This window comes from Sus scrofa, chromosome 7, assembly GCF_000003025.6.
Source record: "Sus scrofa isolate TJ Tabasco breed Duroc chromosome 7, Sscrofa11.1, whole genome shotgun sequence".
In the NCBI taxonomy this organism is placed as follows: Eukaryota; Metazoa; Chordata; class Mammalia; order Artiodactyla; family Suidae; genus Sus; species Sus scrofa.
In genome coordinates this window covers 5,576,986-5,591,436 of record NC_010449.5, presented here as the reverse complement: position 1 = coordinate 5,591,436, position 14,451 = coordinate 5,576,986, and the positions used below count along the sequence as shown (strand labels likewise).

The following is a 14,451-nucleotide window of genomic DNA, read 5'->3' as shown; positions in this document are numbered from 1 at the left end:
GTATATTTTCATGCTCTTGCCACTGTGCAGCACAGTCTCGGGAAGCCTCTGAATAGCCTCTGAATAGCCTTTCAGGAGCAAAGATGTTGTTTTCGGGGTCTCCAATAATAGCATGTCTTTTTCTCTCAAGGAAAGATTTGTATTTGAAACAAGGAAAAGAGCATATCAAAATCAAGTATTGATTATGAAAATGTATATTTATATAATAAGTGCCAAAGTTAGATGACAAGCTAAGCTGAAGAATAAGTATGAAAACTTGAAAATTCTCAATTAGGCGCACACACATATGCATTTATTTTTTGCTACCTTTGATTGCTTCTATATTTTTAAAAAAATAGAAAGAAGAAACTCCCTTAAATCTCATCAGACTCACAGGTGTAACCCAGGCAGGCCTTTGTTCGGTCTGTAAAGCACCATGCCTGGTGGCCGGTGTCTCATGAACACCGGCTTCTCAGGTACACATGTGTGTTTTTTGTGTGGACCTTGGAAATCATAGGGTCTGCCTGTTCTGAGAGCAAAAGAGGAAGTGCAAAATTTTAGTTCAGACCCATACTCAAACAAGAAGCCTTGGCAACTGTATCATGTTTATGTTTTAATAATATAGGTAGTTTTTTTATGCTTTCCCTCTTCATCTGATTGTTTGAATTAACTGACTACTACTAATCCCATTAGATCTTCTAAGAATCTCTTCTGTGTTTGTTTAATGCAGTGTTTCTTTCAAACATATAGCCTACTTTAAAAGCAGAACAATTGTTTGACGTGATAGCGAAACCCAAGGTGACAGTGTTAATGCAGTTTACTGGTGTTAGTTATTGTTTTAATAACATCACCTTGATGACCGCTACAAATGCGTGTAGATAAAAATACTAAGCTCACTGAGCACATGTGCTATAAGGTCTGCTTTTGTTTTTTTTAGCCCAATTAAATTTCTGGTCAGTCTTGATTATCACTCCTATGTTCAAATAAGGAGGTTCTTTTCTGTCTTATGCCTTCCTGAAGGTGTGATCCTTATTTCCCTGGCACTGTGTGCAGATGCCGTCATTGGAAATGTCCAAGAGAAAGCTATGAAACTGCATAACGCTTCTAATTCAGAAATGGTAAATACTCAGTGCTTTTTCTTCACATCAGACGGACTAAAAAATGATGATATACTTACTTGCATGAAATAATTATGGTGTTCAGTACTTGCGTTGTGTTTTTAAACTGGTGTATCATTATTGTTTTCCTAAAAGTAAATAATTTAAATATTACAAGAAGGTAAAAAGTGAAAACCTATTACCACCGCTAATACCTTATTGCAAGTATGTGATAAATTTTTCCATCTTTGATTTAGGGAATTTTTGGCATGTTAAAAAAAAAAGTCCGGAGTTCCCATTGTGGCTCAGCGGTAACAAACCCCACTAGTATCCATGAGGACGTGGGTTTGATCCCTGGCCCCACTCTGTGGGTTCAGGATCTGGCATTGCCATGAGCTGTGGTATAGGTCGCAAACGTGGCTCAGATCTGGCATTGGCTGTGGCTGTGGCTATAGGCCGACAGCTGCAGCTTTGAGTCAGCTGCTAGCCTGGGAACCTCCGTATGCCACAGGTGCGACCCTAAAAAGACCACCCAAAAAAAAAAAAAATCCTTTGTTCTTTGTCGTTATATCATTTTTCTCCTCTCTTTGTATTTGGTCCATTTAGAAGTTTGTGATTTGTATGTGGTGTAGTTTATTTTTTCCTTCATGGGTTCTGGCTGTATATTATGATTGAAAAGGGCTTTTCCAACTCTTAAGATTTAAGACTATTATGCACATTGCCTACTAGCTTTATAATTTGTTTTTTTTTATTATTATTATTAAATCTTTGATCCAACCAAAACTAAAAACTTCTTTCATATGGCTACCCATTTGTCTCAGTATCATTTGTTGAATAATCCACTCTTCCAACTCTTAGTTTAAATGCTCTCTTTTATCCTGTCCTACCCTAATGTAAGGGTCGGAATTGTATTCTTTCAAGTTTATTTCTGCCCCAGAACCATATGATGACAGCAGCTTTATCACCATACATTTACCATCTGTTAGGACTAGCCACCCTTGTTCCTTTTGTTTTTCAGAATATTACCACCCGTAGTTATTCTTGGGTGTTCAAATCCCCAAATAAACTAGAAATCCCATTGATACTGTGATTGGTATGGCTTTGAATTATAAGTTAATTTAGGGAGAATGGCATCTATGCACTTGATTCTTTCAGTCGAAGAATAAGGTATGACTTTCCTTTTATTCAAGTGTTTCCTTTAAATGTCCCTTATATTTTAAAGTTTCTTCTTATAAATCCAGTTTTTTTTTTATTGGCGTTATTGTTAGGTTTTTTATCTTTTTGCTGTTACTACTGCAAATAATGCTTTTTTTCAATATATATTCTAACTGGTTGGTATTTTTACATAGGAAAGGTGTTATATGCATGTGTTTGTATTAATTTTATAGCCAACCACCTTGCTAGACAGCATACAAGACTGGTCTTTCCTAGCAGACGAGGGCATCTTTGCGGAGTCCCTAGGAACATGGGAACTTTAATCTTGGTCCGGAGTTTTCCTGGTCATCATCGCCACTCTTTTTAGATAAGGAAAGGAGCAGAGAATCAAGGAAGTGTAGTGAGAAGGTGTATTACAGTAGGCTCTGAACTAAGATAGCCTTAGTGCTGCGGTAGCTTTATTAGCTCTCCCGTGGGGAAAATGACTTAATCTCTCTGAGTTTTCGTCTCTTAGTTTCTTCATCCACACATTGGAGAGTGGTGCTTACGAGTGCCTACGCTTGTACTGGCTGTGAGAAATGGAGGAATCCATAGGTAGAGCGTGATTGACACGGGACCCGACATGCAGCAGGTGCCTCAGTTGAGGATGATGCTGACTCTGCTTATAAGCAACACAGAACACTAACGAGCCAGGATAGAAAGCTTGGTGGAAAAATTGGGAAATGAAGCAATGGATATGCCATATGCTGCTTATTTTATTTTCTTTATGTTATAATGCCTTTGCAAACTTCGCGTTTGGGTTTTTCATGTTTAATAAGTAGTTTTGAAGTGTCTTTGTTTTGTGTATGTTTTTAGGCCCTCTACATCACAATCCAGTTTGAGTCAGTAATTAAGCTCTAGGCAAAAAAATGAATAATTAGGCAACCATGTGTGATGCGATTGGTACTGCTGTGTTCATTGTGCATCAAATAATGTGCAGTGTTATAAACAAGATCAACCATCACTTCCAGAAAATTGGGCCATATTGAAAGAGTAATATTACTTTTAAAATTATTTCTTCTACCAAACTTAACTGACTAGATTAATTGAGCCAAATATTGAAAAGCCGTCATTTCCCACCTTTGGTTTCATAGCGGTTCTCTTCCCCTTTACTTTCACCTCCTCCAGGTCTTGTATTCCTACTCCATTGGTTTTGTGTACATTTTATTGGGATTGACATGCACTAGTGGATTAGGCCCTGCGGTAACATTTTGTTCAAAGGTAAACACTAATTACATTTTTTAAAATAAACATCTTCCATTAAAGAGTTTCTTCTGTATTCCTAATTCCCCTTGTTCAGAAAGGCTGTATTTTATGTAATTTGATCATTCCTTTTAACACAACATATGTAGATCAGAAGTTATTTCAGAAATGCAGTGATTTGTATTTAAATTTATTTTATCCTTGCCCTATCCTCTAAGTTTATTTTTAATCTGCTCATAATGTAGAAGTGGGGGTTTTTAATCTCTTCCTTATTTTTCCATTAAATCAGACCTAAATAAGAATCTTTGCTTGACTGAATCGTTGCATGACTTATTGTTGCTCAAGAAGTTGATTAAAATTTGTAGTTTTCTTTCATTTGTAATACCTCAGGGTTTGTTTTGCATTTTTCTAACAGGCTTTTTTTATATGTTTCAGAACCCAGTTCGGACCTACGGTTACGCTTTCCTTTTTTCCCTCACTGGGTATTTTGGAATCTCCTTTGTTCTGGCCTTGATTAAAATTTTTGGTGCACTGCTTGCTGTAACAGGTAGGAATGAAGCACTTGCTTCGATTCTGAAATAAGCATTTACATTTGCTCTGATACTCTCTTCCAAAAGATAAGGGCAGCGTCTACTCCTCGGTAAAAGGAAAATTGTCATATTTCACCAGTTTATTCCTTGGCTTATGGTATTTCTTTAAAATTCTAAAGAAAACGATGTTTGATCTTAATTTCTTGAAGGTTGAATTTTAAAATCAAATATCTGCATTTTCTAAATAGTAACTTAAAGACATTAAAAGACCTTTTAAGAGTTCCCATTGGGGCGCAGCAGTGACAAACCTGACTAGTATCTGTCAGGATATGGGTTCGATCCCTGGCCTCACTCAGTGGGTTAAGGGTCTGGCGTTGCCATGAGCTGTGGTGTAAGTCGCAGGTGTGGCTCGGATCCTGAGTTGCTGTGGCTGTGGGGTAGGCCGGCGGCTGCCACTCCTCTTCAGCCCCTAGCCTGGGAACTTCCGTATGCTGCAGGTGCAGCCATAGCGGGGGGTGGGGGGGGGGATAAAGACCTTTTAAAAAGTATGACCAGATGAATACCTTCAAGGAAAAATATTGTGGTTAGTCATGTTTAATTTATAACTGAAAATTACAGTTTTCTTACACTCATAATAGGACAGGTATTTTGAAGTAAAGCTCTTTGGACCTTCCATGCGTACCCTTTCTGGGGCCTCGATCAGATTTGCTTCCCTTTTCGCTAATGATGGTCATGCACCTGCTCTGCAGGGCCTTTGCCTGACGTGTTTGTCTTGCTCTGGAGGCGTGAAGAGTGCACGTGGGGGCTGCAGGGGAGGCCCAGTGAAGGGGGCAGCTGACCCCATGTGCTGCCTGGTATAGTTTTGCTGAAAGAACAGCCCCCTGACACATACTCTCAGCATCTCCCCGCTGGAGAGGCCCCTCCGGGGAGCCCAGGACTGGAAGTTGTGATGCAGAGCACGGCGTTGGGGTGTCCGAGAAGGCGGGGCCCTGGCCCAGCGCTGACCTTTGGTGACCTGGAGGGACCCGAGTCCCTCCGCTGCTCTCGGTTTCTCTTTTGAGAAGTGACTGGGGTTGGGCAAGAACGTGCCCCTCAGAGCTCTGCGGAGCTGGATCCGGAAGGCCCACACGCATTGTAATTTCTCACGGTGTTCGAGGAACACGGACCTGAAAACCACAGAATAGATTAAACAAGTGGATAAACAGCCCTCTCTTTGTAAAAGTGCACTTGCTCCCTAACTGTTCTGGTTGCCTACACATGAGGCTTCTTTTTGACGTTTGCACCCCTAGTGGTAGAAGGAGGGAGCTTATCTGGAGATCAGGCCTGGTCAGTAACCTCCTGAATCCTCTCAGGCTGTTACAGACTTTGCTCGGGTTTCGGCGTTGCTTGCAGGATACTCACTGTTCCAGAAGGGTCTGATATCCATCTGTACGAGCCCTGTGGTTGGTATAAGGAAATGTGAGATGCCATCCTTTGTCCGGAAGGCGCGGGCAGGTTCTCTCTCTCTCTCGTGTGAAGAAAATCCAGAGATGCTGAGAACACCAGCTAACGTGTTCTCAGCACACACCCTTAGTCTGTGCTGGGTGCCATGGCAGGGGTTCTACGTAGATTCATGCTAACCTCACAGCGGTCCCATAGACGAGGCACCACCCTCGTCCCAAGTCACAAATGGATCAGCTGAAGAAGCCCGGGGAGGTTATGTGACTGGCCAGTAAGTTGCAGATTCAAGATTCCCCCTGAGGCATCTGGCTCCAGACCCACCTTTTAACCCTGAGCTGGTGTGGTGGCTGCAGCTCACTAGGAGCTTTATCCGGCTCTGTCCCTCTGCCGTCTGCGTCCTCATTCTGGGGGGCGCGGGGAGAAGATAGGGACACACCCTTCTCTTCCCGAGGCCTTCCCAGAAATCACCCTCCTGCCACAGCGCTTCTGCTCACGTTTTGTTGACCAGGCATAGTCCTGTGACCACCCCTGGCCGGAGGAGAGGCCTGAAAGGTATCCCAGCTCAAAACAGGGGCCTTTTATCTTTTTCCTTTGTAGAAGGAGAAGCAGATTTGGGGAATCGGGCTCCAGAACAGTTTCCTCGTTTGTGTTTGCTCCTTCATGCTTTGAACATCCAGTGCGGGAAGCCCTGGCGTCTCGGCTGCGAGGATGCCTGGGACAGGGAACCAGGCAGGGCACGCGGTCTCGTGGGGGAAGGTACCCAGAGCTCCGGCTGGGGCGAGGGCGGAAGGTTTCAGACCTGTCATCCCTGCCTTGGGACAGCCAAGGGGACTGTGGAGGTTACTCTCGGTCCTGTGCCCGCCAGTAGCATAGCAGGATGTCCTTTAGTGCGTGTGCCGCTGTCAGAGACTAACCCCAGCCCTGCCTATAGCTCATCTCCCTTGGAAAGCCTTTCTTTCTGCCAGGCCGGGCGCCACAGCTCTCTGCAGGATGACGTGCCACCGTGCAGCGCGGCCGCCCTCTGGTACCACCTCAGTTAAAAGCTCACGTCTGCAGCCCTGCTAGCTGTCCCCTCCATGCAGCGGGAGCCGTGACTTTCTGTTTGTTTGTGGTCGCCTCTGTTTCCTTGGCACCTCACAGGAGGCTCTGTAAATACTGGTTAAGTAAATGATTTCCAAAATGTTGCCAAGACAGTAGGCACAGTCTTAAACCAACCTTTTTCTCCCTGCAGTGACGACGGGAAGAAAAGCAATGACCATTGTACTGTCATTTATATTCTTTGCCAAACCCTTCACATTTCAGTAAGTGCTTTTTTAATTCAGTAAGTTTCTCCAATTTTAGCTCCTTTGTTTCCCATTTTCTCTTCAGTAGTTGTAGTTTCTTCATAAAGAGTCTTTTTCCTCTTGACCCAAATTTATCGATAGGTCTTCTGCTAGTTCATTATTTCGAAGAAACCGTTTTGTACACTTAAGTTGCCTAACAAGTCCCAATGCACATGCGACCCTGTTTCCAAATAAACGAATGTGAGTGCTGTGTTGAGATTAAGGGGTTCCCCTTGCCCTGGTGCAGACATGCGAGTTAGATGTCTAAGTATATATATAAGCATGTGTGTGTGTGTGTGTGTGTGTGTGTGTGTGCGCGCGCACGTGTGTGTATTTTTATTGTGTATTTGCTGCCTTTCCCTGTAGAAGATTTGAGGTAGACATGTATTCTGGAACTTGCGCCCTAATGATTTTTTAGCTTTCGGCTTTTTGTGGAAGCTTTCACTTTTAATTACTGTCTAGTGTGTTTTTAAAGTTAGCATCATTTAAACTTACATTGGTTGGTATTTGAGAAGATTCAGACTTAGAAATTATCAGCGTACACTCGTCCCTCAGAATCCACAGAGTTCTGGCTCTAGGACCCCAGTGGGTCCTGAAGTCCAAGGATGCTCAGGCCCCGTAGAGTCAGCCATCGGTGTCTGCAGGTTCTGCATCTGCACAGACAGAGGGCTGACTGTATATTTATTGGAAAGATTTGCATATAAGTAGACTTGTGCAGTTCAAACGTACATTGTTCCGGGGTCAGCTGCATAAGCTTAAAGGTAACCACAAAAATAAATTTCTGTCAGTGAACATTCGGTCTGTCTACGGGTTCTGTAGCTGCAGATTCAACCCTCTGCAGGTCAAAAGTATTCACGGAAAAAAAATTCCAGGAAGTTCCGAAAAGTAAAAATTGAATTTACCATGCACTAGCAACTATTTACGCAGTGTTAGTCATTATAGTAATCTTCATAGATTATAAGCAAATGCTCTGCCCTTTTATTTAAGAGACTTGAGCATCCACAGGTTTTATTATCTGCTGGGGCGGGCGTGGGGGTCATAGAACCAGTCCCCTGCTGATACTGACAGCTGTGGTGGTTGTTGTCTATAAATTGGTGTCTTCTTCTGCATGTGCTGGGTGTTCATTACAGTAATCTAGGCCAATTCTCCTACTTTCTCAGGACGAGCCCCTTCTTATCTCTTTATATTCAACTAGGATAACCAGTTGAACTGCTGAATTGAACTCCCAAGACGGTCCCTGGCAGGTTTCCGTGCCCAGCACTCTAAGTACACTCTTGAGGCTTTGGTAGAAGTGGGACTTCAAATTTGCTCAAACTACATTTAGTATTTTGTAAAATACTTTTTGTAAATATATATATATGTATGTATTTATCATAAAAAACATATAATTCTGTCTAACCTAAATATTATTTGTAAAATAAAATACTATTTTATTGAAGCATTACTGTGACCTCATCATCAGATTCTGCAGTTGATAATTGCTCCTCTGATATTGCTCTTTTTTTCCTTATTTCATTTTCTTAGGTATGTATGGTCTGGTTTGTTAGTTGTCCTTGGCATATTTCTCAATGTCTATAGCAAAAACATGGATAAAATAAAACTGCCATCACTCTATGATCTGATAAGCAAAACCATGGAAGCGAGAAAGTCAAGAACATTGGCACAAACTGTATAGGCAGTGATGTGTCCTGTTTATGAAATAGAATTCTAAGGGAACAGTCATCAGTTAATGAACTTTCCAAAAGGATTGTTGTGCGAACCAAAGGATCTAAAGGCACATTCTCCGTCTGTGGATGGATTTTACACACGGCGTTGGCCTTTCCTCAGACCCTTGTTTGTTTGAGTTCTGAAGCGCTCAAGAGCTGCACACCTGACACACCGTGGAATAAAGCATGAATATGAAGGACCGATTCTTACAGCCTGTTGAAAATTTCACTGGAAATGGACCATGTTGCAAGACTACATAATTACGACATATCAAAGAAATTGATATGTAAAAGCAGACTTTTTTTCATTCCATTTCGGTGGTGTTATTTAAATCAATTCTCTGTTGTAAGAGTGAACTGATGATTTAAAATCCAGAGAGCATAACTTCATTATAAATAAAATGATTCTGTGATTTTTTTTTTAAGAATGTATTTGATAGAATTTTGTTATGAACAGGGGGTATGAAGGTTGAATGTTGCTACGAAGAGAGGAAGTAAATTTTACATACACTTTAAAACGTAGGCTCTTCTCTGCTCATTTAAAAGTATTCTTTGGAGAAAACATGCTGTGACCTTCCTGCGGGATGTAGGCCCTGGAGTAAAAAGCAGTCGGCCTCCTGAATCCTGGAAGTCTTTATCACAAGACACATTTCCGACCCTTCATCAGAGGTGCTGCAAGATCTAATGGTTTTCCGTTTTTGAATTGAAGGGAAAAGAACTGGTGTCTTAAATGATTATGAAGTAATAAAGCTGTAGTTTTTCCTAAAAGTAAAATTTAATTTAGCAACGAAGATGAAATAGGATAAATTCCAGAAACACGAGTAGATTTAGCAAATTTGCACAGTGTGTCGCAGGGTTTTGAGTCGAAACTCAGAAAGATTTTGGCCTTGATTTTTTAGCAGTGAGTTTTAGAATTGCTTCTACTGTATCAAAAGTCCTATTAATCTCCATTTTCAATGTAAGTGCTGTTGGCTGAAGCAGCTCAGTGTCTATGCTCTTGGTGATATCACTTATATTTGGCGAGTATGGTATGTTTAGTATATTTAATCATAGTCTTAAAATTCCATTGTATTCTGATGGCAACCTTATACCTGTTATGTGCACTTGTGGGTGTCACGGAGCCCATGAAAACGTAAGGATTTAGCCCAAGAAATTCTGATTTTCATTAGCCATATTAAATAAAATACTGTGGGGCATATTTTGAAGTGGAAGGAATGTTACTTTGTGCTTCATTCTGTTGCCTTAAACTCTTAAGACCATGAGGATTAGTACTTTAAAAAAAAAAGTCAATTTCCTAATAGTATAATTTTAACTTATCAAGACATCCTTTTATGAAGCCCATACTTACCTTCCTAGTTTTTTTACTTCCTGCCCATTATCAACTCCTCATCCCACTCACCCCACCCCCTTTTAAACAGTTTAGCACTTGCTTCAAAATCAGTTTGCCAGGCTAACCATTTGTATACACCATTTCCTTGTTTTACCTGCTGTCAGAAAGAGTTAAACTTCATCTCACTTATTTGCATCCGTGGAGTAGTAGCAGTCATCTAAATACAGATTTCTGTAGTAAAGGAAGTCAACATTTGAATGTATACTTTGTGCCAGATTTAAAATACAATCTTTTATGAATTTTATCTCATGTCATCCCAACAACCAAAAAAGTGATAATAAGGGAATTTAAAATATTTATCTCATGTCATCCCAACAACCAAAAAAGTGATAATAAGGGAATTTAAAATATTTATCTCATGTCATCCCAACAACCAAAAAAGTGATAATAAGGGAATTTAAAATATTCACTGCAGGAGTTCCCATTGTGGCTCAGCAAGTTAAGGACCCGGCTAGTATCCATGAGGATGCAGGTTCAATCCCTGGCCTCGCTCAGTGGGTTAAGGATCTGGTGTTGCTGCAGCGTAGGTCATAGACGTGGCTCGGATCCCGAGTTGCTGTGGTGTAGGCCGACAGCTGTAGCTCCAATTTGACCCCTAGCCTGGGAACTTCCATATGCCACAAGTGCAGCCTTAAGAAAAAAAGAAGTCACTGAATTGCAGTATTTAAGTGCTTGTTAGGTACCTGACCCTGTTGCAAGTGCTTTATATGCAATAACTTATTTATATCCTCCCATCTCTCCAAGGGTCAGTATTGTTATCCTCCTTGCTCGGATGAAGAAGCTGTGTGGGATTGTGCCCTTCGTGACCTGACTTAGCTGGAAAGAGCCAGAGCCCCTTAAGCAGTCTGGCTCCAGAGTGTGCCTTCTTTCTAAATAGAATGCGATTATTCATGTTTACATTTTTGCAAATGATGAGGACCAGGGTGAGGACTGACTGGCTCACGATTACAGAACACGATGGCACAGGACCCGGAGTCAAACCCCATCACACGCCCACGCGTGTTTTCTGTTCATTGCACCGTCCTGTGACCATTTAAATAACCTGATGAGTGGTGAAGTGTTCTCAGTAGACTTCGTGGATTGCAGGTCAATGTCTTTGCTTTAAGCTGTGTGTGGAAATAAATTGTTTCTTCATCTCTGTCCACCTTAGATGCCTGTCATACCCACTGAGTGGGCGCTCCGTCGATAGCTACGCCAGACGACACCAGTTAATACCGTTACAATTCTGATAGTCTGAATCCTGCCATATTATGTCCCCTTTCTGACATAATATTCAGGGTCACAAAATAACAATAGCAGGAAAATGCGGCCAACATTTGTGGGTCACTGTATTAAGATCGGACCTAGAGGGAAGCCAGCCTCGCTAGAATCCCCACTGAGGCCATGTTGTATATCTGGCCGATGCTTGTCCTTGGCTTCTGGGAAGGAGCTTCTAGGCTCTGGAATAAGAGTTGTTGGTTGTGGTGGGTGCAGGGGTGGGCTTCCCGCCATCCTGGAAAGACTAATCATGTGACTATAGAATTAGGGTTTTGAACTCACCAGATTAGCCCACCCACTGCAGGGGAGGAAGGGGTTTGGAGATTGAGTTCAATGTGCATGGTCAGCAATTCAATCAATCACGGCCACATAGGGAGACCCAGTAATAACCCAGGCTTGGGTTTGCTCCCCTGGTGGGAGAGCCACGTGGATGTGCCAGGAGGGAGGCACATCCTCAAGACACGGAAGTTTAGTGTTTGTGATCCTCTTGGACCTCACCCCGCGGGTGTCATCTTCTGTCCATGCCTGATTTGTATCCTTTACGATATAGTGGTAGAGGAATGTATAGTGCTCCCCTGAATTCTGTGAGATATTCTAGCAAATTAAGGAAACCAAGGGGAAAATCCCCAAATTTGTAACCATCTGGTGGTCAGGGATCCTCAGAGCTTGCAGCTGGTTTTGAAATGAGGGCAGTCTTGTGGAGACTGTGCCCATAACCTTGACACTTGACCTACCTCCGGGCTTTGGGCTTAACAAAGGTTATTAAGTAACATTCAGACAACCCAGATGTCCACTGACAGGGAGTGGATCAAGATGATGTCCATATACACAATGGAATATTACTCAGCCATGAAAAGGAACGAAATACCAGCATTTTTAGCGACATGGATGGACCTAGAAATTATCATGCTAAGTGAATTCAGTCAGACAATGAGATACCTACATCAAATGCTATCACTGACATGTGGAATCTGGAAAAAGGACACAAGGAACTTCTTTGCAGAACAGATACTGACTCACAGACTTTGAAAAACTTACAGTTTCCAAAGGAGACAGGTTGGGTTGTGGGGGGATGCGCTGGGGTTGTGGGATGGAAATCCTATAAAATTGGATGGTGATGATCATGGTACAACTATAAATGTAATAAATTCATTGACTAATAAAATATACATATAATTTAAAAAAGGAAAAAATTTTTAAAAATTAAAAAAAATTTTAATTAAGTAACATTTAGCATCCTCTGAACTGTTATCTAAGTTTCTTAATTTTCTGAAGTGATTGTTATCTGAAACCTGCTTTCCATGCTAGATTCTTCCTTGGTCGAGGAGCACAGAATTCTAGTAAGATTTAGAGTTCCTGTCATGGCGCAGCAGAAACGAATTAGACTAGGAACCATGAGGTTGCAGGTTCAGTCCCTGGCCTCGCTCAGTGGGTTAAGGATCTGGTGTTGCTGTGAGCTGTGGTGTAGGTCACAGATGAGCCTTGGATCCTGCATTGCTGTGGCGTAGGCTGGCAGCTACAGTTCCGGTTTGACTCCTGGCCTGGGAACTTCCATATGCTGCAGGTGTGGCCCTAAAAAAAAAAAGAAAGGAATTCTAGTAAAATTTGACCAGGATAATGTACCAACAATATGGCTTAGCGTGTGAACTGGACTTTGGCCCCTGCCATCAGCCTTCACAAGGATTAAATCATGAGCCACTGCAGCTTCGGACCCACAGCCCCCCCTGAGCAGAGCTCAGGGTGGAGACCAGAAGAGGCCCTCTGCGCTCCTGGAAAACTAGAAGAACAGGTCTTCAGATGGTTAAATGTTTGTAGGAGATTTTATGAGCCCAATTCGTGCATCTCCTCATAGCTAGAAAAACACTAAAATCCTTCCATGATGACTGCTGTCTGTGACTAGCAGTCCCCTGCACGAGACCAGCAGCAAACTTCTGCAAAATGTGTGCCTGGCTGCAGGCACCTGCCCCTTCACCTTTATCACTTATATCTGGGTATTCCCCCTTTCCTCTTTGGGGTGCTCTTTCAGAGCTGGCTGTAGTAAAGTGGACAAAACCAAAAATGTCCTGGTCATCTGTGAGTGCGGTCACCGGCGAGCCCTGAGGGCATTCGAGAAAGAAACAAAGAAGGCTGGCCCACAGCTCAGGTACAGATCCAAGGAGTGACTCCAGGAAGCTCAGACCTTTACATCTTCCCATAGAAATTGGTTTTCTGTAAGTCTGATTATCTGCAAATCTTTTGTTCCCACTACCTTCCCTTTATTGCAAAAACTCTTATATCCTAGCTCCCCCCCCCCGCCCCCCACCTCTCAGGACTACCTGAGATGCTGTCTCACCAGCTTCAATCCTAATTTTGAGGTAGAATATTAACTCAGGGAGTCACTGGAGGAGCCTGGGCTTCCATGCATTCGTTGATGTGGCCATTGATGAACATTTGTGGCTTAAGGGCTCCAGGGAGTAACATCCCCACAGGCCTTGTGTACTGTAGGGAATGTACCTACGCCCAGATGGACTTTAATCTTTAATCCCCTGTGACTCAGTTTACAGGAAGAAAAGGACAAAGAAACGATGAGACTTACGGGACACTTCCACCCCTAAGACCCTATTGGACAAGGACTGATACGGGTAACTGAACAAGGCCAATGGGAGAAGACCACATCTTTCTGGACCCCACATTGGTACCTGCCCCCAACTTTAAGGAATAAAAACCCCTATAGGACAATAGAGAATGGGAGCTCTTCTCCCCGCTCCCGGCAACCCTGGGAGTTATCTGCTTTGCTTGCTTGCTGCCTGTGTGTTGGCAGAATTCATTCTTCAACTGCCCTAAACAAGAACCCGGATTCCGGTATCATCTTTCTGGTATCAATTTCACCCCAAATAAAACTGAACTCTCAACTTTCAAGTTGTGCATTGTTCTTTAAGTTGACAGCAGGATGAAAATCTATGCATCCCAGTATCCCATTTGCTCTTTAAACTGCACAGTTATCAAATTACCAGGTTAAGCATTGCGGTGCTCAAAACCTTTCTGTGCATCCTCCCTGATTAAGCAAATGACAGTTGGTTTCTATGATGTGTTTGAGCAAAAGTGTGTCTCAATTTCACCTATTCTGCTTTTCACGTGTGCCCTTTGAATGTCCTTCTACTTGCCCCTTGACCCAACCCTCTTAATCATTTAACAGATAATGCAACATCACTGGCTTTGTAACCAACCTAGTGACCTGTGGGACTCCTGGGCACACAAGCTTTTCTGGGTCCTCCATTGCTTGTTTTCAGGGAATAAGCTGCAGCCTCCATGACCTTCACTGAGTTCCAAAAGGCAGTTGCTAATTAAGACCTG

At 42.5% G+C, this 14,451-nt stretch overlaps 1 protein-coding gene across 8 annotated transcripts in view; it reads left to right on the top strand.

Annotated features, from left to right (window-relative positions):
• SLC35B3 (solute carrier family 35 member B3) overlaps positions 1 to 14,027 on the top strand; it is a 29,166-nt gene extending 15,139 nt beyond the window's left edge. For 2 of the 8 annotated variants that reach the window (XM_001928807.5, XM_013977413.2), the window contains 5 exons: positions 1,000 to 1,097; positions 3,399 to 3,491; positions 3,909 to 4,020; positions 6,675 to 6,744; positions 8,290 to 9,682. In XM_001928807.5, coding sequence (XP_001928842.3) covers positions 1,000 to 1,097; positions 3,399 to 3,491; positions 3,909 to 4,020; positions 6,675 to 6,744; positions 8,290 to 8,440 — 524 coding nt within the window. In that variant the 3' untranslated portion in view covers positions 8,441 to 9,682. Of the gene's footprint in view, positions 1 to 999; positions 1,098 to 2,094; positions 3,492 to 3,908; positions 6,745 to 7,925; positions 9,683 to 13,654 lie in introns of those variants that run through there. The other 6 variants (XM_021100161.1, XM_021100163.1, XM_021100164.1 and 3 more) reach the window with 6 other exon arrangements.